This window comes from Mobula hypostoma, chromosome 6 (genome assembly GCF_963921235.1).
Source record: "Mobula hypostoma chromosome 6, sMobHyp1.1, whole genome shotgun sequence".
NCBI lineage: Eukaryota > Metazoa > Chordata > Chondrichthyes > Myliobatiformes > Myliobatidae > Mobula > Mobula hypostoma.
Window position 1 is genome coordinate 92,123,323 of NC_086102.1, and position 21,840 is coordinate 92,145,162.

The 21,840-nt window shown below is 43.8% G+C and overlaps 1 protein-coding gene across 1 annotated transcript in view; it reads left to right on the forward strand.

The window, feature by feature from the left end:
• The first annotated feature begins 2,941 nt into the window (after nt 1-2,941).
• wbp4 (WW domain binding protein 4) overlaps nt 2,942-21,840 on the forward strand; it is a 75,819-nt gene continuing 56,920 nt past the window's right edge. The window contains exons 1-2 of the mRNA XM_063051201.1: nt 2,942-3,183; nt 20,575-20,647. Coding sequence (XP_062907271.1) covers nt 2,975-3,183; nt 20,575-20,647 — 282 coding nt within the window. The 5' untranslated portion in view covers nt 2,942-2,974. The remainder of the gene's footprint in view (nt 3,184-20,574; nt 20,648-21,840) is intronic.

Consider the following 21,840-nt stretch of genomic DNA (forward strand, 5'->3'; position numbering starts at 1 on the left):
CCTTCGTCAGGACATCTTCAGTTAACTGATTTTGAATCATTTTGATATAGATCAATGAAGGTTCCAGACCAGACTGATTTTGTTATTTGCCGTATAATCACCTGGGCGTTGAGGCAGATGCTTTCTTTCTTCTGTGCCTTGTCGATGAGCAGGGACCCATCACTACACATGGACAGTAAGTTACTCAGAATATTGTTATTGGAGGAGGGGGGCACAGGTAAAACAGTAAAGAGTAAACTAAGGGGAGACACAAGACTGCAGATGCTGGAATTTGGAGCAACACATAAAATGCTAGAGAAACTCAATGGGTCAGGCAGCATCAGTGGAGGGAAATGGATGATCGATGTTTTCGTTATGGCCAATGTGACTCCACATTCTCATCTAATTTTTCACCCCCTTAATTGTTTAATCTAGGACCTGTCTACCTCTGTGTTAAAATTATTCTGCTTCCACAACCCTTTGAGTAGGAGACTCAAAACATTGATAGTCCATTTCCCTCCACATATGCTGCCAGATCTGCAGAATTCTCCCAGCATTTTGTGTGTTGCTGACCAAATTAAAGGATTGATTTATCTTCTCATTCTAAAATTATATTCCTGTGCAGGAGTTGTTGATCACAGCCTGCCTTCTCTCCAAGTGATGGTTGACTACTGCCTGACGGTGCACGGATCTGCACCAAACATGTCCAGCTAAGGGAGGAGAATAATCACAAAGGAAAAAGGCAGGGAGAAATCATGAATGAGGCCTCCATGGGGTAGATTGCCTTTAAGCTCTTCCGAGTTTCCTGTTTGTCCAGATGGACTTAGTGGCACAGGAATGTGATACACATGGATGTCCTGTTTTCCTCCTGATTCCAGAAAATGCGAACCAAGGTATCTATTGGAGCTCATCCAATCATCCAATCAGGTTTCTGATGGTTTGTTAAAATTCCCTGTGAATGTGGAACAATGTATATTGTCCGAATGGGATGTATGGTGGATACCTGCATCGAGCACAGGAGGTATATCCATCTGGGTAAATGGGAGAAATCGGTGGATGCAGAACATTGCGTTTGCAATGATCATAGGATTGACTTATACAGCACCAATCTACTGTGCCACGCCAATGGCTTTTGGGACTGCCTGGTGAAGGAAGCCATTGAAATAAAATGAGAGGAAAAGAATTTTAACAAAGACGAAGACCTCCCTCTAAGTAAGAACTGGAATTCAATTGTAAAAAAGGTGGGACAGCAGAAATGTGATTGGATGAGGACTAACCAATCAGGAGGGACAGATGACAGGACTATAAATACCACTGGACTAGACATGCCCAGGCATCATCCCTGATGAAGATAGCAGAGTCTGTCATCAAAACGTTGGTTAATATTGATACCTGTACCCATCTGGAAGCCCAAGAAGAGTTTAATCGCCATTTGCCGGCATTTGGCCCATATTTTTCTAAACATTTTTTATCCATGTATCGGTCTAAATGTCTTTTAAACATTGTAACTATACAGGTTCCTCCGGTAGCTTTTCCAAATACCACCACTGGCTTTCTGAAAATGTATTTCCTCAAGTCCCTGAGAAACCTTCTCAGCTTAACTAATGCCCTGCTACCCTGGGAAAACCTCCAAGAGGACCACAACCTTGTCGTTGGGTTTGGAGACTTGGTGCCTCAATGACCCAGAGAGTTATATTGACTGGAGTCAGGGCTTTATACTTTGGCTCTTAGTGGAATCATCCATGCCAAACAGATCAAAGGTAGATGCCAGGCTAAGTGTGGTCCACCAGTCCTCCAGGTTTGGGGATTCAGTTCAGGGCTAACCACCCTGACCGGTAAAACAAAATTGTGAAAATAACAATGAAGAATCCTTCTACATCTGAGTATGACGGTATTCCTGAGTCTTGACCTGGGGCTTGTGTGACTGACAGTAGTGAAAACCAAGAGGAAGCTACTACGTGATGAAGGAAGCCCTGAACACAGCCAGAGATGGAGGACCTCAATTGCTGCCCCTAAATGCCAATGCCATAATAGGCAGTACGTAAGTACCCAGGAAAAACAAAATGATCAGCCACCTTATCTACACCCATCCTACTCTCCAGGGAGTAAAGTTTCAGCTTATCCAGCTTCTCCTGATAACTCCGACACTTCAATCTCAATAACTTCTGCACCTTTTCCAGCTTAATGACATCTTTCCTGTAGCTGGGCTGTCAGAACACAATACTCCAAGTGTGGTCTCACCAAAGACTTATACAGTTGCAGTATTCTGATCAATGAATACCAGTGTGCCTAATGTTTTCTTCACCACCCCATCCAACAGTGTCGCCATTTTTAGAGACGATGTACCTGTTACCGGAAGTTTCTCTGTCCAAAAAAACTCTCAAAGGCCCTGCCATTTACTGTGCAAGTCCTGCCCTGGTTTAACTTACCAAAATGCAACACCTCACACTTGCCCAAGTTAAATTCCATTAGTCATTCCTTAGACCACTTCTGGATCGAGTTGTAATCTTATGTAACCTTCAGCTGCTATTACACCACTGATATTGGCGCTGTCCATAAACCATGCTAATATCGTTGTCACCCATTGTAATTGGTGGAAATGTACAGAATTCACAGATTTGGGGTTCATTTTGAGGTTGGTCTGATGTGTGGCGTGTTTACCTAAAGAACTTTTACCGCGCTTTGTGTTTTTTTTTGGAGTTCTATAAAAAAGTTGTTATGGTCGTTTTATTTGCGAAAACCCACAACCCAAGCGGTTCATATCAATGACAAACAACTGCGCTCAACGCCAAGCAGGCGTGCCACTGATCACAGGTTTCCAGTGTAGATAACAACCCGCCAGTATCAGCCTGAGTCCGAAAGCGGCGACAGTTTTGTATCCTCAAAGTACTACTGTGTAATATTTTGCCCAATTTCCTATATTTCCCTTGCATGAGCTCATCAGTATGTTTATAGTAAATTCGGGGCAGCAGAGGGGGAATGGGGCAGCAAAGCGATGGCTGACGGCAACGCTGCTGACGACACGGGGCTAGCCGGTTTCGCGCTCGATGACGACGACGCGCTGGGCGGGCACGCGCTCGGTGACGACGACGCGCGGGGCGGGCACCCGCTCGGTGACGGCGCGCTGCAGACGCGGCCTTTCTCGGCCTTTCCACTTATTTCCTCTTCTGCTCCCGGACGGAAGGCCGGTTGCGCAGCAACGATGTAAGTGAGGGGGCCTTTGGGGTGAAACATTCCCGGCTGAAGCTCGGGACCACAGTCTCTCCAGAGGGCCCGCTGCATCCCGAGGCAGCCCGGGAGATCTGCGCAACGGGCAGATGGCCGCGTGGGGAGTCAGTCACGCATCACGGCTCCCTCACCCTCTGCTCACCACTCCGGGATTTCTGTCTCTCTTGGAGATTTTACCTCTCCTCTCCTCCTGCCTTCATCTCTTCCTCCTCGCCGCCGCCATCCTGTGCCCCCTCTTCCTCCCTTCCCCCTCTTTCCCAACATACCTTGCCCCTTTTTCCCTTCCCCAACCCCTTTTCCCCTTCCCCTCCCCCTCCTCTTCCCCTTCCCCCTTCCCCTCCTCTTCCCCCTTCCCCTCCTCTTCCCCTTCCCCTCCTCTTCCCCTTCCCCTCCTCTTCCCCTTCCCCTCCTCTTCCCCTTCCCCTCCTCTTCCCCTTCCCCTCCTCTTCCCCTTCCCCTCCTCTTCCCCCTTCCCCTCCTCTTCCCCCTTCCCCTCCTCTTCCCCTTCCCCTCCTCTTCCCCTTCCCCTCCTCTTCCCCCTTCCCCTCCTCTTCCCCCTTCCCCTCCTCTTCCCCTTCCCCTCCTCTTCCCCCTTCCCCTCCTCTTCCCCCTTCCCCTCCTCTTCCCCCTTCCCCTCCTCTTCCCCCTTCCCCTCCTTTTCCCCTTCCCCTCCTTTTCCCCCTTCCCCTCCTCTTCCCCCTTCCCCTCCTCTTCCCCCTTCCCCTCCTCTTCCCCTCCTCTTCCCCTTCCCCTCCTCTTCCCCTTCCCCTCCTCTTCCCCTTCCCCCCTCTTCCCCTTCCCCCCTCTTCCCCTTCCCCCCCTCTTCCCCTTCCCCCCCTCTTCCCCTTCCCCCCCTCTTCCCCTTCCCCCTTCCCCCCCTCTTCCCCTTCCCCCTTCCCCCCCTCTTCCCCTTCCCCCTTCCCCCCCTCTTCCCCTTCCCCCTTCCCCCCTCTTCCCCTTCCCCCTTCCCCCCCTCTCCCCCCCTCTTCCCCTTCCCCCTCCCCCCTCTTCCCCTCCCCCCTCTTCCCCTCCCCCCTCTTCCCCTCCCCCCTCTTCCCCTCCCCCCTCTTCCCCTCCCCCCTCTTCCCCTCCCCCCCTCTTCCCCTTCCCCCCTCTTCCCCCCTCTTCCCCCCTCTTCCCCTTCCCCCCTCTTCCCCTTCCCCCCTCTTCCCCTTCCCCCCTCTTCCCCTTTCCCCCTCTTCCCCTTCCCCCTTTCCCCCTCTTCCCCTTCCCCCTTTCCCCCTCTTCCTCTTCCCCTTCCCCCTTTCCCCCTCTTCCCCTTCCCCCTTTCCCCCTCTTCCCCTTCCCCCTTTCCCCCTCTTCCCCTTCCCCCTTCCCCCCCTTCCCCTTCCCCCCTTCCCCCCCTTCCCCTTCCCCCCTTCCCCTTCCCCCTTCCCCCTTCCCCCTCTTCCCCTTCCCCCTTCCCCCTTCCCCCTCTTCCCCTTCCCCCTTCCCCCTTCCCCCCTTCCCCCTTCCCCCTTCCCCCCTCTTCCCCTTCCCCCTTCCCCCCTCTTCCCCTTCCCCCTTCCCCCCTCTTCCCCTTCCCCCTTCCCCCCTCTTCCCCTTCCCCCTCTTCCCCCTTCCCCTCCTCTTCCCCTTCCCCTCCTCTTCCTCTTCCCCCTTCCCCTCCTCTTCCCCCTTCCCCTCCTCTTCCCCCTTCCCCTCCTCTTCCCCTTCCCCTCCTCTTCCCCTTCCCCCTTCCCCTCCTCTTCCCCTTCCCCCCTCCCCTCCTCTTCCCCCCTTCCCCTCCTCTGACCCCCTCTCTCTCTCTTCCCTCTATCCCAATCCTCCTGTCCACTCTTGTTCTAATAATGAAGAAAACTGTGCTTCAAGACTCTGGCGTGTATCTGAGGTGCCAGAGTTTGGCTCTGTGTATTGTTTTGATGAGAATGTGAACTGGCAGACTGAGCTACTTCACGTGGTTTTTGACAGTGCTCTAATTACCTACAGTGTCCCATGCCATATCCATGCTGGGTAAATTACCTGCCAAATCTTGAATTTAAATGGAGAAAGGAGGTCTCCTTGCCTTTAGCTTTGTTTTTTTTATGTGGAATTCTTAATTTTTAAAAGATAGGTTTCATTCCCTGGTTTTAATTTTGATGTGACAGCCAACTGTTAAAACTCAACAAGATTTTGGGAATCAAGTTGCTTCTCCAGAGAATGTGAAGTAAAGCAGGGTGCTTGTTTTAATTTCAAGCTGAAGGGAAGGTCTTGCCTGACCGTACACGATAAATTATATTATCTCATACTTTTCTGCAAGCATCAGTACTTGCATTACTTATGGCAGACTTTGATAAGGCTGCTTTTGCAGAGACCAAAGACAAATTTCTCTTGCTTTTCTTCCATTAACTTTCACTCAAAGGATATTCAAAGGGGTTCAATATCTTTGTGGGCAGGTTTGTTAGAGTTGTTTGGGAGAGTTTGAACCGATTTGGTGTGGGGATGAGAACTCATCATTGAGGACGAGGTAGTTGGTTTGCAAACAAAGGCAGTCTGTAGTGAGACTCCTAGCAAGGAGAGGCTAATGATAGGGCAAAATTGCAAAATAAAAGGCAGACAAAATTAGAAGGTGTCAATACAGGACTGAAGGTGTTATATTTGAATGTGCACAGTATATGGAATACGGTAGGTGAACTTGTACCAATTATAGATTGTCATGATGTAGGCATCACTGAATCACGGTTGAAAGAAGATTATAGCTCGGAGCTTAATGTCCAAGCATACACCGTATCGAAAGGGTAGGCAGAAAGGCAGGGGGGAGTGTTCTGTTGGTAAAGAATGAAATCAGATCATTAGAAAGAGGTGACATAGGGTCTGAAGGTGTTGAATCATTGTGGACAGAGGCTAAGGAACTGCAAGGGTAAAAAGACCCTGATGGGAGTTGTATACAGATCCCCAAACACTAGTAAGGATGTGGGCTACAAATTACAATGGAAATAGAAAATGCATGCCAAAAGGGCAATGTTACAATAGTCATGGGGGGCTTCAATATGCAGGTAGATTGGGAAAATCAGATTGGTGCTAAATTCCAAGAGGGGTGATTTCTAGAATGCCTATGAGATGGCTTCTTAGAGCAGTTCATGGTTGAGCCCTTGAGCAATGAACCAAATTGATTAGATAGCTGAAGGTAAAAGAACCCTTAGGGGAAAGTGATCATGTGGTGGAATTCACCCTGAAATTTGAGAGGAGATGCTCAAGTCAGATGTATCAGTAATACAGTGGAGTAAAAGGAATTCCAGAGGCACGAGAGGGGAGTTGCCCAAAATTGATTGGTAAAAGAACACTGGCAGGGTGATAGCAGACATTTCTGGAAGTAATATGGAAGGCTCAGGATGTATACATCCCAAAAAGGAAGAAGTATTCTAAAGGCAAGTTGACACAACCATGGCCACTATAAAAGCCAAAGAGAGGACATTTAATAGAGCAAAGCTTAGTGGGAAGTTAGAGGGTTGGGAAGCTTTTAAAAACTAATAGAAGGCAACTAAAAAAAGTCATTAAGAAGGAAAAGATGGAATTTGAAAATAAGCTAGCCAATAATATTAAAGAAGGTACCAAATGTTTCTTCAGATAACATGAAGTGTAAAAGAGAGGCAAGAGTGGATATTGGTCTGCTGGAAAACAATAGTGGAGAGGTCATAATGGGGGACAAGGAAATTACAGACAATATAAATGAGTATTTTCCATCAGTCTTCACTGTGGAAGTTCTAGAGTGTCAGGGGTCAGAAGTGTGTGAAGTTGCCATTACCAGGAGGAAGTTCTTCAGAAACTGAAAGGTCTGAATGTAGATAAATAACCTTGGGCCTGGTGTTGTACACCCCAGGGTTCTGAAAGAGGTTGTGAAGGCATTAGTAATGATCTTTCAAGAATCACTGGATTCTGGACAGTTTTGGAGGTCTGGAAATTTGCAGATGTCATTTCACTCTTCAAGAAGGAAGAGAGGCAGAAGAAAGGAAGTTATCGATCAGTTAGTGTAACCTTAGTGTTTGGGTAGATGTTGGAATCGATTGTTTAGGATGAAGTCTAAGGGTAGTTGGAGGCATATGATAAAATAGGCTGTAGTCAGCATAGTTTCCTCAAGGGATAATCTTGCCTGACAAATCTTTTGGAATTCTTTGAAGAAATAAGCAGGATAGACGGAGGAGAATTGACTAATGTGTGTTTGGATTTTCAAAAGGCCTTTGACAAGGTGCCACACAGAGGCTGCTTAACAAGTTAAGAGCCTATGGTATTACATCATAGATTCTGTCATGTATAAGGCAGTGGCTGATTGGCAGGAGACAGATAGCAGGAGTGAAAGGTGCCTTTTCTGGCTGGCTGCCGGTGACTAGTGGTGTTCCACAGGGGCCTATGTTGGGACTGCTTATTTTTACATTATATGTCAAGGACTTTGATGGAATTGATGGCTTTGTTGCAAAGTTTATGGATGATACAAAAATAGGTGGAGGGGCTGGTAGTTTTGTGGAAGTAGGGAGGCTACAAAAGGATTTAGACAGATCAGGAGAATGGGCAAAGAAGCGGCAGATGGAATACAGTGTCGAAGAGTATGGTCAGGCACTTTGGTAGAAGAAATAAAAGAGTAGACTATTTTCTAAATGGAGAGAAAATTCAAAAAACTGAGGTGCAAAGGGATTTGGGAGTCCTAGTGCAGGATTTGCTGAAGGTTAATTTGCAGGTTGAGTCTGTGGTGAGGAAGGCAAATGTGATGTTAGCATTCATTTCAAGAGGACTAGAATATAAAAGCAAGGATGTAATGTTGAGGCTTTATAAAGCACTGGTGAGGCCTCACTTGGAGTATTGTGAGCAGTTTTGAGCCCCACATCTTAGAAAAGGTATGCTGACACTGGAGAGGGTTCAAAGGAGGTTCATGAAAGTCATTCCAGGTTTCAATGGCTTGTCATATGAAGACTGATGGCTGTGTGCCTGTATTCACTAGAGTTCAGAAGAATGGGGGGTGACCTCATTGAAACCTTTTGAATAGTGATAGGCCTTGAGTGGATGTGGAGAGGAATGGACTAGAGGGGACAGCCTCAGAATAGAGGGGTGTCCTATTATAATGGAGATTAGGAGGAATTTCTTTAGCCAGAGAGTGGTGAATCTGTGCAGTTCGTTGCTACATGTAGCTGTGGAGGCTAAGTCTTCATGTGTATTTAACATAAGAGGTTGATAGGTTATTGATTGGTTAGACCATAAGACAAAGGAGCAGAAATCGTCCATTTGGCCATCAAGTCTGCTCCGCCATTCTATCATGAGCTGATCCATTCTCCCATTTAGTCCCACTCCCCTGCCTTCTCACCATAACCTTTGATGCCCTGGCTACTCAGATACCTGTCAATCTCTGCCTTAAATACACCCAATGACTTGACCTCTACTGTCGCCCGTAGCAACAAATTCCACAGATTCACCACCCTCTGGCTGAAAAAATTTCTTCACATCTCTGTTCTGAATCGGTGCCCTTCAATCCTTAAGTCATGCTCTCTCATACTAGACTCCCCCACCATGGGAAACAACTTTGCCACATCCACTCTGTCCATGCCTTTTAACATTCGAAATGTTTCTATGAGGTCCCCCCTCATTCTTCTAAATTCCAAGGAGTACAGTCCAAGAGCAGTCAAGCGTTCCTCATGTGTTATTCCTCTCATTCCCGGAATCATTCTGGTGAATCTTCTCTGAACCCTCTCCAACGTCAGCACATCCTTTCTTAAATAAGGAGCCCAAAACTGCCCACAGTACTCCCAAGTGAGGTCTTACCAGTGCCTTATAGAGCCTCAACATCACACCCCTCCTCCTATACTCTATTCCTCTAGAAATGAATGCCAACATTGCATACGCCTTCTTCACCATCGACTCAACCTGGAGGTTAACTTTAAGGGTATCCTGCACGAAGAATTCCAAGTCCCGTTGCATCTCAGAACTTTGAATTCTCTCCCTATTTAAATAATAGTCTGCCCGTTTATTTCTTTTACCAAAGTGTATAACCATACACTTTCCAACATTGTATTTCATTTGCCACTTCTTTGCCCATTCTCCTAATCTATCCAAGTCTCTCTGCAGACTCTCTGTTTCCTCAGCACTACTGGCCCCTCCACCTATCTTTGTATCATCAGCAAACTTAGCCACAAAGCCATCTATTCCATAATCCAAATCGTTGATGTACAACGTAAAAAGAAGTGGCCCCAACATGGACCCCTGTGGAACACCACTGGTAACCGGCAGCCAACCAGAATAGGATCCTTTTATTCCCATTCTGTTTCCTGCCAATCAACTAACGCTCTATCCATGTATGTAACTTTCCCGTAATTCCATAGTCTCTTATGAAGGGATATGGGGAGAAGGCAGGAGACTGGGGCTGAGAGGAAAAATGGTGGAGCAGACTTGATGGGCCAAATGGCCTTATTCTGCTCTGATATGATATAACTGCAAGCAATTATTAGCTTTTAAACAATTCATATGCAGCTTGTAACAAAATTAACTGAAGTCCAACAGGGAAGATGGTCCAGTTGCAGTGAGTAGAACATTTCAAATTTAAAGTATTATTAGACCAAAGAAAAAAAGCTTATATGATGTTATCAAAAAGAGCAGTAAGCTTGAGGACGGGAAATAATACTGGAATTCAGCAAAGGACAACAAAGAAATTGATAAGGAAAAAGAAAGTAATGAGAGGAATTTTGTGAACTGCAAGGACAGGTCAGAAAAGTTATGCAGATACATAGGAAGATAATATTCCTCCTTTAATGTGAGGTAGGACAATAAGGAAATGGCATAGAACAAGACACAGAAAGCCTTCCAAAATAGTGGAGAAATACAGCAAATGAAATGAAATAAATTAGCAATGGTCAAGAAAGCAGCATTGGAGTAATTAGTGGGACAAGAATCACACTTGAGGAATCAATCCTCAAGATCTGAAGATCTACAATGAAGTATTTTGATAAGGATGGTTATGGAGGTAAAAACAGAGCAGATCAGGAAGCAGCTGTGGAAAGAAAAATAGTTTGCCATCCAGATGTGGGATCCTTCATCAGAACTGAGAAAGAGAAAGTAAGTTCCATTTAACTTTCCTTTCTTTTCCACTTCTGGTGAAGGAGTTTGGGACCTGAAACATTAACTGTTTCTCTACACATTTGCTGCTTGATCGGAGTTTTAACAACATTTTCTGTTCTTATGTCAGATTTCCAGTGTTGGTGTTCAGAGGGACCTGGGTGCCTTCTACATGAATCACTGAAAGTCAATGGTCTAGTACAGTAAACAGTTAAGAAGGCAAATAGTATGTTGCCTTTATTCTAAGAGGGTTTGTGTTTAAGAGCAAGGATACCTTGCTGCATTTATGTATGACCCGAGTGAGACTGTACCCAGAGAGTGGTGTACAGTTTGGGTGTCCCTACCTGAAAAGGAACAATTACGAGCACTATAATTTATCACAAGATAGAATCCTGGGATGGCAGTTCTATCCTACGAAGACAGATTAAGATCTCTGGACCTTCACTTTATTTTTCTTTAGAAGAGTAGGAGGTGATCTCATTGAAAAGTGCAAAACCTTAGCGCCTGTGAAGATTCTGTATTTCCACTGGCTGTGTTGTATAAAACCATGAATCATAATTTTCAAAATAAAGGGTATGCTGTTCAAAACAGAATTAAGAAAATCTGCATCTGGAGTGTAGGTGGTGAGTACATACATGACAGATTAATTTTTTAAAATATGGAAATAAAGGGATGTGGCGTTAGTGCAGTAAAGTCTTGTTGAGATAGATCAGCGAAGATCTCATTGAATAGATCAGTCTGCATAAGGTTGAATGGCTTTACTCTTGCCTCTATATACGCTAGCCTAACCATTTAACAACTCCATTTCTTTAGAGCATAATGAGCTTGACAGGAGCACTGTTTTACAGAATTTGCAAGTAAAGAGAACCAATATTTCAGGAGAATCTCAGTGGAAAGAGGAAATTTAGGAACTAAGGATTGCTGGTTAAGCTAGATGGATGGTTTCATGTGGTGGAGCAAATTTAAATGTAATTTGACTTCTCAGAAGAATGTGAGGCTATAGAGAATGTTAGAAGTAGGAGAAACAAGGCTGAGACTTTTAACTTGTAAGAATTTTGAAATCAAATGCCCTGGTGAATTGTACTGCTGTACCATGTTTTTAGAGAATTTTTGCATGTCTGGCAAAGGTTCAAATCCTAGTCTTGATGCAGGGTCTCAACTGGGAACATTGACTATGTTTTGCCTGAGGTTTCTCCAGCAGTTTGTTAATTTGCTGAAAAGTCAAATCCTGCTTGATAAAATATTGAATGTTCCACATTCTGGCAGAAAGTGAAAATACGCAAGGTTCTTTTGGAGGTGAAGACGTGTTAATTGTTGGAAGCTTGGAGCCAGTTATTTGTAGTAATCCTTGTAATTGTGGAGAGATTGCTCTCAACACTTGGAAAGCTAAGTCATCATGTCCTCCCAGGTAATTATGCATCCCTGTTCTCCAGTAGTTGGAGTGATCCTGACTGAACAAGAAAACAAAAATTCAATACTCTGTGCTTTCATAAACTACACAGATCATGATTTACTATGGAGGTGCCTCTGCTCACTCATTTAATGATATTTTGAAATGGATGTCCTTTTAATCTGTGCTTTGACACTCTCTACTTGTATTTTAGTAGGAATGTTTATGCCCTATAGAGAATGTTTGAACATCTGTACATTTTGGATTGTTAAACTAGGGGAAAGATGACTTCATGCTCTCCATTATTGATTTTAAAATTTGACTTTGTGAATTGTAATGTTAATAAATTAATGCAACTATCTTTTTAAAATTTGGATTGTACTATCTTGTTTCAGATGCATAATCTGGGTTTAGACCATAAAACATAGGAGCAGAATTAGGCCATTCAGCCCATCAAGTCTGCATTGCTATTCCATCATAGCTGATCCTGGATACCACTCATCCCCATACATCTGCCTTCGCGCCATATTATTTGGTGCCCTGACTGATCAGGAAATGGTCAACTTCCACCTTACAGACAAACTTGGCCTCCACCGCACTCTGTGGCAGAGTATTCCATAGATTTACCACACTCTGGCGAAAAAAAAATTCCTGTTTACCTCTGATCTAAAGGGTCACCCCTCAATTTTGAGGCTGTGCTCTCTAGTTCTGGATACCTCCACCATAGGAAACATCCCCTCCACATCCACTCTATTTAGCTCTTTCAACATTCGGTAGGTTTCAATGAGATTCCCCGCCCGCCCCCATTCTTCTAAATTCCAGTGAGTACAGCCCCAAGGCTGCCAAACATTCCTCATATGTTAACCCTGCCATTCCTGGAATCATCTTTGTGAACTTCCTCTGGACTCTCTCCAATGACAATACATCCTTTCGGAGATATGGGGCCCAAAAATGTTGACAATACACCAAGTGCGGTCTGACTAGTGTCTTCTAAAGGCTCGACATTACCTCCTTGCCTTTATATTCTATTCCCCTTGAAATAAATGCCAACATTGCATTTGCCGCCTTTACCATAGACTCAACTTGTAAATTAACCTTCTGGAAGTCTTGTACAAGGACTCCTAAGTCCCTCTGCACCTCTGATGTTTGAACCTTCTCCCCATTTAGATAATAGGCCGCACTATGGTTCCTTTTACCAAAATGCATTATCGTACATTTCCCAACACTGTATTCCATCTGCCACTTTTTTGCTCATTCTTCCAAATTGTCTAAGACCTGCTGCAATCGTGTTGCTTCCTCAGCACTACCTACCTCTTCACCTATCTTCGTATCATCTGCAAACTTTGCCACAAAGCCATCAATTCCATTATCTAAATCATTGGCGAGCACTGTGAAAAGTAGTCTTCTCAATACTGATGCCTGAGGAACACCACTAGTCACTGGCAGCCAACTCGCTGCCTCCTGCCTGTCAGCCATTCTGCTATCCATGCCAGTATCTTTCCTGTAACGCCATAGGAATTTATCTTGTGAGGCAGCCTGATGTGTGTCACCTTGTCCAACCTGTCTATTAGCTCCTCGAAGAACTCTTAAACAGATTTGTTCGCAAGATTTCCCATTACAGAAACCATGCTGACTTAGTTTGTTATTGGTCTCCAAGTACCTTGAAACCTCATCCTTAATAATGGACTCCAACACTTTCCCTACCACTGAGGTTAGGCTAACTGGCCTATAATTTCCTGTCTTTTCCCTCCTCCCTTTTTAGAGAGTGGAGTGACATTTGCAATCTTCCAGTCCTCTTGGACCATGCCAGAATCAATTGATTCTTGAAAAATCATGGCCAGTGCATCCATTATCTCTTCAGTAACCCCTCTCAGGACTCTGGGATGTAGTCAATCTGGCCCAGGTGACTTAATCCATTTTAAAACCTTTAATTTTGCCTAGCACTTTTTCCTTTGTGATAGCAATGGCACTCACTCCTGCTCCCTGAGACTCTCAGACCTGTGGCACACTGCTTGTGTCTTCCACAGTGAAGACAGATGCAAAGTGCCCATTAAGTTCATCTGCCATTCCTTTGCTCCCCATTACTACCTCACCAGTGGTCCAATATCAACTCTTGGCTCCCTTTTACTCTATATAACAGAAAAAAACTTTTGGCATTCTGCTTTATATTATTGGTTAGTCTGTCCTCATATTTAATCTGTTGCCTTCTCATAGCTTCTTTTGTTGGATTTTAAAAGTTTCCCAATCATCCAACCTGCCACTCACTTTTGCTACCTCATATGCCCTTTCTTAGGCTGTAATGCGGTCCTTAACTTCCTTTGTCAGCCATGGTTGACTATCCCTGCCATTTGAGAACTTCTTCCTCTGTGAGACATACAGGTTTCCCCTGACATCCGAAGGTAGAGCATTCCTATGAAACGGTTCGTAAGCCGGAATGTCGTAAAGCGAAGAAACAATTACCATTTATTTATATGGGAAAATTTTATGAGCGTTCGCAGACCCAAAAATAACCTACCAAATCATGCCAAATAACACATAAAACCTAAAATAGCAGTAACATATAGTAAAAGCAGGAATGATATGATAAATACACAGCTTATATAAAGTAGAAATACTTTTCCACAATCATCACCTGAACTGTTCTCCGTAGCGAAAATCTCACGCAAACGCCGTCGGCAAAAACACGGCACGAGCGCTCTCTAATAACCTTTAAGCTATGAAGCTGCCAAATCATACCAAATACCACGTAAAAATACACAGCCAATATAAAGTGGAAATAATGTATGTACAGTGTAGTTTCACTTACCGGAATTGGGAAAGCGCGGAGCACACTGATGATGGTGTGTCGGATTGCATCGCCTCTGATCTCGGCCGACAATTACGTGTCGGGCGACACCTAATTAATTAGCATGTTTATTTCGGCTTTTTTCTGAAAGATGTGCTGTGTGTCTCCCGGCTACTGCTGCATTCCGCAAATCGGTATCTGTCTGTGGCCTGGGTGTTGGGGTGATGGGGACACTGGGGTGTTATCTCGTCGTCTGTTTCCATTAGAGCAGGTAGCTCATCTTCTCCTATGACTGCCCCCCTCGATGTCGAAGGTTGAGGTTTGTCGTCTGCTTGGCTGATGTGGAAGGCTTGCTTGACTGCTGAGCCTCGCGCATTTTTAGATCATACAGTTCTTTGTAAGCACTCAAACCATCCTGCAAATATGCCCTAAACCGATGTATCCTTTCAAAATTAAAGTCGTACTTTATCATTACTCATTCGGTTTCGATTGTTATCCTTTCCTCTTCCTATTGCATCAGCTCTTCATCTATCAGTTCTTGGTCATGGGATGCCAAAACCTCTTCAACATCATCTTCGTCAGCCAACTCACTTAGTCCTTACTTTGTTCACCACGATCGAAAAGCTTAATTATGTCTAGTTTTATGCTAAGTGTAACACCCTTACGAGCTCTTTCAGGCTTTTCCGATACCATAGAACTCATCTTGCAAACGGCTGTTCACAGACGTGTTTAAGCAATGCCGGCGAGAATGCCGTTTGGAATCCGGGGGAGAGCGGCTGTTCGGGGCGCGTGCTGCCTTTTATTGCGTGCTGCTTTTCTCGTAACAGTGAAAACACTTTCTGAAAGCGAAAACAGGGTACTAATATAGGTCTTTCGTAACAGTGAGGTTTTGTAAAGCGAATGTTCGAAAAGCAGGGGACACCTCTATCTATCCTGCACCTTGTGAACTATTCCCAGAAACTTCAGCCATCTCTGTTCTGCCATCATCCCTGCTGGTATCCTCTTCCAGTCCACCTGGGCAAGCTCTTCTCATGCCTCTATAATTCCCTTTATTTCACTGTAATATTGATACATCTGACTTGTGCTTCTCCCTCTCAAATTGCAGTATGAATTAATCATATTATGATCACTGCCTTCTAAAGGTTCCTTTACATTAAGCTCCCTAATGAGATCTGGGTTATTACATAACACCCAATCTAAGATAGCCTTTCCCCAAGTAGGATTAAGCACAAGCTGCTATAAAAAGTCATCCCGTAGGCATTCAACACACTCCCTCTCTGGCAATCTGACACCAACCTGATTTTCCCAATCACCTTGCATATTGAAGACCCGGTTACAATTGTGTCATTACCCTTATTACATGCCTTTTCCAGCTCTCTTTGCAATCTTAACCCCATATCTTGGCTACTATCTGGAGGCCCATATATGATTCCCATGATTTTTTTTTCCCTTTGCAATTCTTTTGCTCCGCCCACAAAGACTCAACGTTCTCTGACCCTATGTCACCTCACCTCTTTCTAAGGATGTTATTCCATCTCTTGCTAACAGAACCACACCTCCACCTATGCCTTCCTGGCTGTCCTTTCAGTACAAAGTATATCCTTTGATGTTAAGCTCCCAGTTATGGCTACCTTTCAACCACGACTCAGTGATCCCCATAATGTCATATTGACGAATCTCTAATTTCACTGTGAGTTTGTCCACCTTATTGCGAATGCTATGTGCATTTAAATACAGCACCTTCAGTCCTGCGTTCTTTGCTGTTTTGAATTTTGTCTCTGTGATGCAATTTAACTCTTTGCTCTATCTGCATTTATACCCCGTTGTTGGCTTGTCCTTCCTTACATTCATGTTACACCCATCATCGACTTGTAAACCCACTGGCTTATCCTCAGCTCTTATCATCCTGGTTTCCACCCCCTGCCATATTAGTTTAAACCACTCCCAGCAGCTCTAGTAAATCTGCCCCCAAGAATGTTGGACCCCCCTCAGATTCAAGTGCAACCTGTCCATCTTGTACAGGTCCCACCTGCCAGAAATCTGAATCCCTGCCCCCACCCCAATTCTTCAGCCACACATTTATCTGCCACCTCATTCTATTCCTATCCTCACTGTCACGTGGCACAAGCTGCATTCCCAAGGTTACTATCCTTGAAGTCCTGATTCTCAGCTTCCTTCCTAACTCCCTATATTCTATTTTTCAGGACCTCATCCTTTTTTCTTCCTATGTCATTGGTACTGATATGTACCATGACTTCTGGCTGACCACCCTCTCTTTTCAGGATATTATGGGCGCGTCCAGAAACATCTTGAACCCTGGCACCTGGGAGGCAAACTACCACCCGCCTTTCCTTTTCTGTGCATCCACAGAATTGCTTATCTGTCCCCCTGACTATAGAGTCCCCTATTTCTGCTGCCATCCTGTTCCATTCCCTACCCTTCTGGGAGCCAAAGGGTGAGACTCAGTGCCAGAGACACGGCCGCTGTTGCTTCTCCCAGGCAGGGTTTGAAGCTACTTGTTTTACAGTAGTTAACTATAATATCGTTTGAAAAAATGAATTGTTTTTCAATGTTTTAGTTTCTTAAGGTTGTCATAGCCAGGGGTGGTAATGGGTTTAAACTCCCACTATTTATTAAATGCTTCTTATGGCGTATGTCTCATATAGCCGTTGACAACCAAATCCAGCTCCTAGCTTTCACATGTGGCTTAGCTACTAAGCCCAGTAGAACTGTTTCTACTGACAGCAGAAGGCAAAGGCTGGTTACTGATGCCTTAAAACAAGTTGCTTCAGGCAGATGAGGCTCATCAGCTCATCTTGGAAAAGGAAAATTGATCTTAAACCTTTGCTGCTTTGTGGCTAAACCCACTTATAGGAAAGGTTTTGGAAGTAAACCCCTAGAACAAATCTGGAGCTGGAGTCTCTAAGGCAATCCAACGTTGAGTTCCGTGCTGAATGGCAACTCCTACAATACCACTGGTGCCAAATTGTATTGTTCTCTTGAGTTCCTTTGGATTCATCAGCTGTGTGGAGGGGGAACAGAGAGGGGATTTTCTTGGACTTATTTAGTTGATATGAGATTGTGGTGAGTCTGTCATTCTCGTCATTAAGAACCCTCACCATCTAGAACATACCCTCATTAGTACTATCATGGAGGAGGTACAGGACACTGAAGATGCACACTCAATGTTTTAGGAATAGCTTATTCTCCAATATCAGAGTTCGGAATGGTCCATTATTACCTCATTATTTCTCTTTCGCACTATTTAATTATTTATGTCTTGCACTGTACTGCTGCCACGGAATAACAAGTTTCATGATACATGTCAGTGATAACAAAACCTCATTCTGGTTCCAGCTAGTGCTGTTATTGTGTTTTGTCATGGTAATATTAGGTAGATAGTTCAAGGTTTTGGCAAAGTAATGAGCAATGGAATTATGATGGACACTAAATGGTGTTTAACATGGGATAGGAATCTGGACATGATTGTCTTTATGATAATGATCATGGACTCGCTGTAATATAGCCAAAGTAAGGCTGCTGGGTATACTGTTGATGATGTACTAAAGACAGTGTATGACATGAGGGAACTTTCAAAATTTCAAAATCAAGAATTATCTTTTAAGCATCTTTATTCTGTTTGATGTTGAGTGGCTTGTTGCAGCTAGAAATATTCAACTGAACACATCAGGAACTTAATGCAGCTAGAAACATCTAATTGAATTTATTAAGTTCCTGAATTATGCCTTACAGATAATCAACAAGACTTTTAAGGCATTTTTCTTTCTTGATGATGCATTATTGGAATCTGTTGATTTGATTTTGACGGACTCAGATTAGTTCCTGGTCAGTGGTGATCCCTTATATCTTGGCAGATATCTCAGCAGTGCTGGTGATGTGGTCAAGGCAAAGTAGAAATTCCTTTTGTTCACTGTTCATTTATTAATGTGAATGGTTTCTGCTGCCTGTCACATTATTGGTTCATTATATCCTGGTTTTGCCATGGACTGTCACAGGCTGTCTCATTTTTGGAATAGTCTGTGAAGCTTGACCTCAAACTTTTACATCTCTTGTTTTATAACCTGCAGCCAATTTCTTATCCAGTTAAGATTTATCTTGACTCCACATTTTGAGCGTCATTCATGGAATGTTTGCAAAATATTTCTGGAAATCTGAGTCTATGGGACTGTTTATCATCATTGACACTCTTGGGAGTCAGTGCTTTAAATATGTTAGCAACATACAAAACGCAGAAGGAACTCAGCGGGTCAAGAGGCATCCTCTGCTCTATTGTTTTGACTTTAGAAGGCTTGGAAAGCATTGCATGAGATTAGAAAATTTAATATCACATTCTCTGATTTAAGAAGAGGAAGGTACAGGGATGTCTTGTTGAAAAATTGCTGGATCATACAATTTATCTACAAAGAATTATTTCTGCTGATCTGAGACAGCAGGCTTGGATTTGGTAAAGGCAGATAAAGTGCTTGATGAAGATTGAAAAATCTTCAAAGCGACTGACAGAGGACGGCAATGTCTGTCGATTTTATTTGTATCGTCTCTCAAAATTAATTTAATAAAGTTCCTCATAAGAGGCTTTCAACTCCAGTTGCAACTCCTGGGTTTGAGATTAATGTACTGACCTGGTATAAAATTGTCTGAACATGTGAATGGTGACAAATTGGCAGCTGTGATGACTAATTCGGCAAATTTATTTTAAGATGTCTAGATGATGTAGGTAATGGGATTGAAAGCCATATATCCAAATTTGCCTCCTTGAGTAGCTTTCCTTGGCAATGTTGAATAAAAGCTATTTGGTCTGTGAGACCTAACCATTCTAATAAGCACAGGTAGACTTTCTGGTCTATCCTACCTATAATTTTAATTGCATCCATTACCAAAATCATCTCTATTTCAACCAATACAGCATCCTCTCTGTAGACATTGCTGAGTACTCACTGTACTTTATGCATTTAATCATGTTCCACCTTTGAAACTAATTTATCTTGACCTGTGTCTGACTTCATGTTTACTAATTACACATTGGTAGAAATAGCCCTAGTAATGGTGGTTTTAATGCCATTATATTGTGAATGAAATGTCAGTTCTAACCTACCATAACAAATATCGTAAGATAAAATTTGGGCAAATTACTGTTAATGGGATTAAGGTCTTTTGCATGTTGCCTGAAGTTGCTTCTCATAGTTGTATAGTACAAAGGCCTTTTGAGCTACCATGTCCATGTTGTTCTCTTACGTTAATCCTATTTACTTGCATTAGGCCTGTAGCTTTTAAAGCCTCAACAATTTAAATACTTGTCAATTTGATACTGTATCTTACATGCCATGAGAGTAACTGCATTCGTCACCTCTTTAGGCAGCACATTCAAGCCTCCATACACTTCGTTTCCCTCTATTCGACCTTCAATCTTTGCTCCTTGTCTTAGATGACCCACCATGATCCTCCCTATCGCCCTCATATGGTCACCTCTTAGCTTCCTCCACTTAGACCTATATGATTCAGTCTCTCCTTTTAACTGAAATACAACCTATGCCTTAGATAAACTTTACATAGTTTATTGTTTTGAAATTTGGTGTATTTTATTCTGTAATGACCATTTACAAATCAATTGGTGAGAGTTTGTCTTGTTATGGGAGTTTTCATCAGATATTCATTCTGTCACATGATGTTGCTTAGTCCACCTTCTCGATAGAAACATAGAAAACCTACAGCACAATACAGGCCCTTCAGTCCACAATGCTGTGCTGAACATGTACTTACTTTAGATACTACCCAGGGTTACCCATAACCCTGTTATTTTTTCTAAGCTCCATGTACCTATCCAGGAGTCTCTTAAAAGACCCGATTGTATCCGCCTCCATCACCGTCGCCGGCAGCCCATTCCCACGCACTCACCACTCTCTGTGGAAAAACTGTGCCTTCTTGCGTTAGCCATTTCTGCCCTGGGAGAAAGCCTCTGACTATCCACATGATAAATGGCTCTGATCATCTTATACACCTCTATCAGGTCACCTTGATACTTCATAATGAGTAAAACAAATGAACTATGTTATTGCAATGTTTGAATTGTACACAAAGAACCAATGGGCCTTTTGATGTTGGGAAACAGTACCCTAACCTGTGTCTTTTAATTCTACAGGGCGGATTACTGGAAGTCCCAGCCAAAGAAGTTCTGCGAGTACTGCAAATGTTGGATAGCAGATAATAAGCCTGTATGTTGAATTTTGCTATTTGACTCATTTTGGCTGTGTAGATCTGTTTTAGCTGCTGTTTGAACCAACCCAACCCACCATATCGTTATAGCATAATTTTTTATTATTAAAAGGATATGTTCTGTACATAATTTTCAGCATCCTATTTAACTAGACTTTGAAGGTCGCACTTCTTCCTTGAAGCTTGTTTGTTAGGTTCATCGGGATGGTTTTGACGACAGAGAGGAGAGTTAGTGGCCAGGTTAGGGTTTAGGGACAAGGATATGAGCGAGTTAGAGGTCAGGCTGGTCTGGGGTCTGCTCCACCCTCTGCTGTCAAAGGCCAGTGATCTCCATGGACAGTAAGTGCTGCGGATGAAAACCAACAAGGATTAGGGTTGGTTGGTGAATCTCTCTGGGTCAGCGGAACCTACGATCGAAGGTCTTTGCGGGCTGAAGGCATGAGAATCAGCAATCCCTTAAGTTATCGAGTCTAGAACTCGAGGCCTGGACTTTGGTGTCCTGTCATTGGCAAGTCCTGGGGTTGATACCAAAGAACAAAAGACAAAAACCGAAATTGGGGAGTTCGGAAGATGAGGACTGATGACCGAAGCCTTGGGTCTGCAAGTCTGCATGTCCACTGGGGAAATTGGAGTTTGATGTCTGAGTCTGCTGGAGGCCCAGAAGTGGCCTATCTTTGTGTGAGTGGGTGTGTGCATGGAGGGAAGAGGTGGGCTTGTTTTGCTGCTATTATTTTGGCTTGTGTTGTTCTGCTGAACATTGTGGGCCTTCTATATTGGTATCGGAATGTGTGGTGACACTTGGAGGCTGTGTTGGTTGTTAACACAATCAACATTTTGGACTATGTTTTGATGTGCATGTGATAAATGAATCTGAATCTGAAACTATTGAATTGTAAGAGATTTGGTTCAGTAACATCGTAATGACTTCCACTAAATTTACAATCCTTGATTAGTCTGACCTATACAAGGCACCAGGCCTCAGCATAGTGGAAATGACTACAAGGCACCAGGCCTCAGCATAGTGGAAATGACTCGTATTAAACTTTTACAAGAAGTTTAAAATAGGATGAACCACCTGACATCAGTTCAGGCACTGAACAAGATGGATAGATAGATACTTTATTGATCCCAAAGGAAATTAGTATCGCAGTAACATTACAAAATAAAGATATACACAGCTCAGTGACCTCTA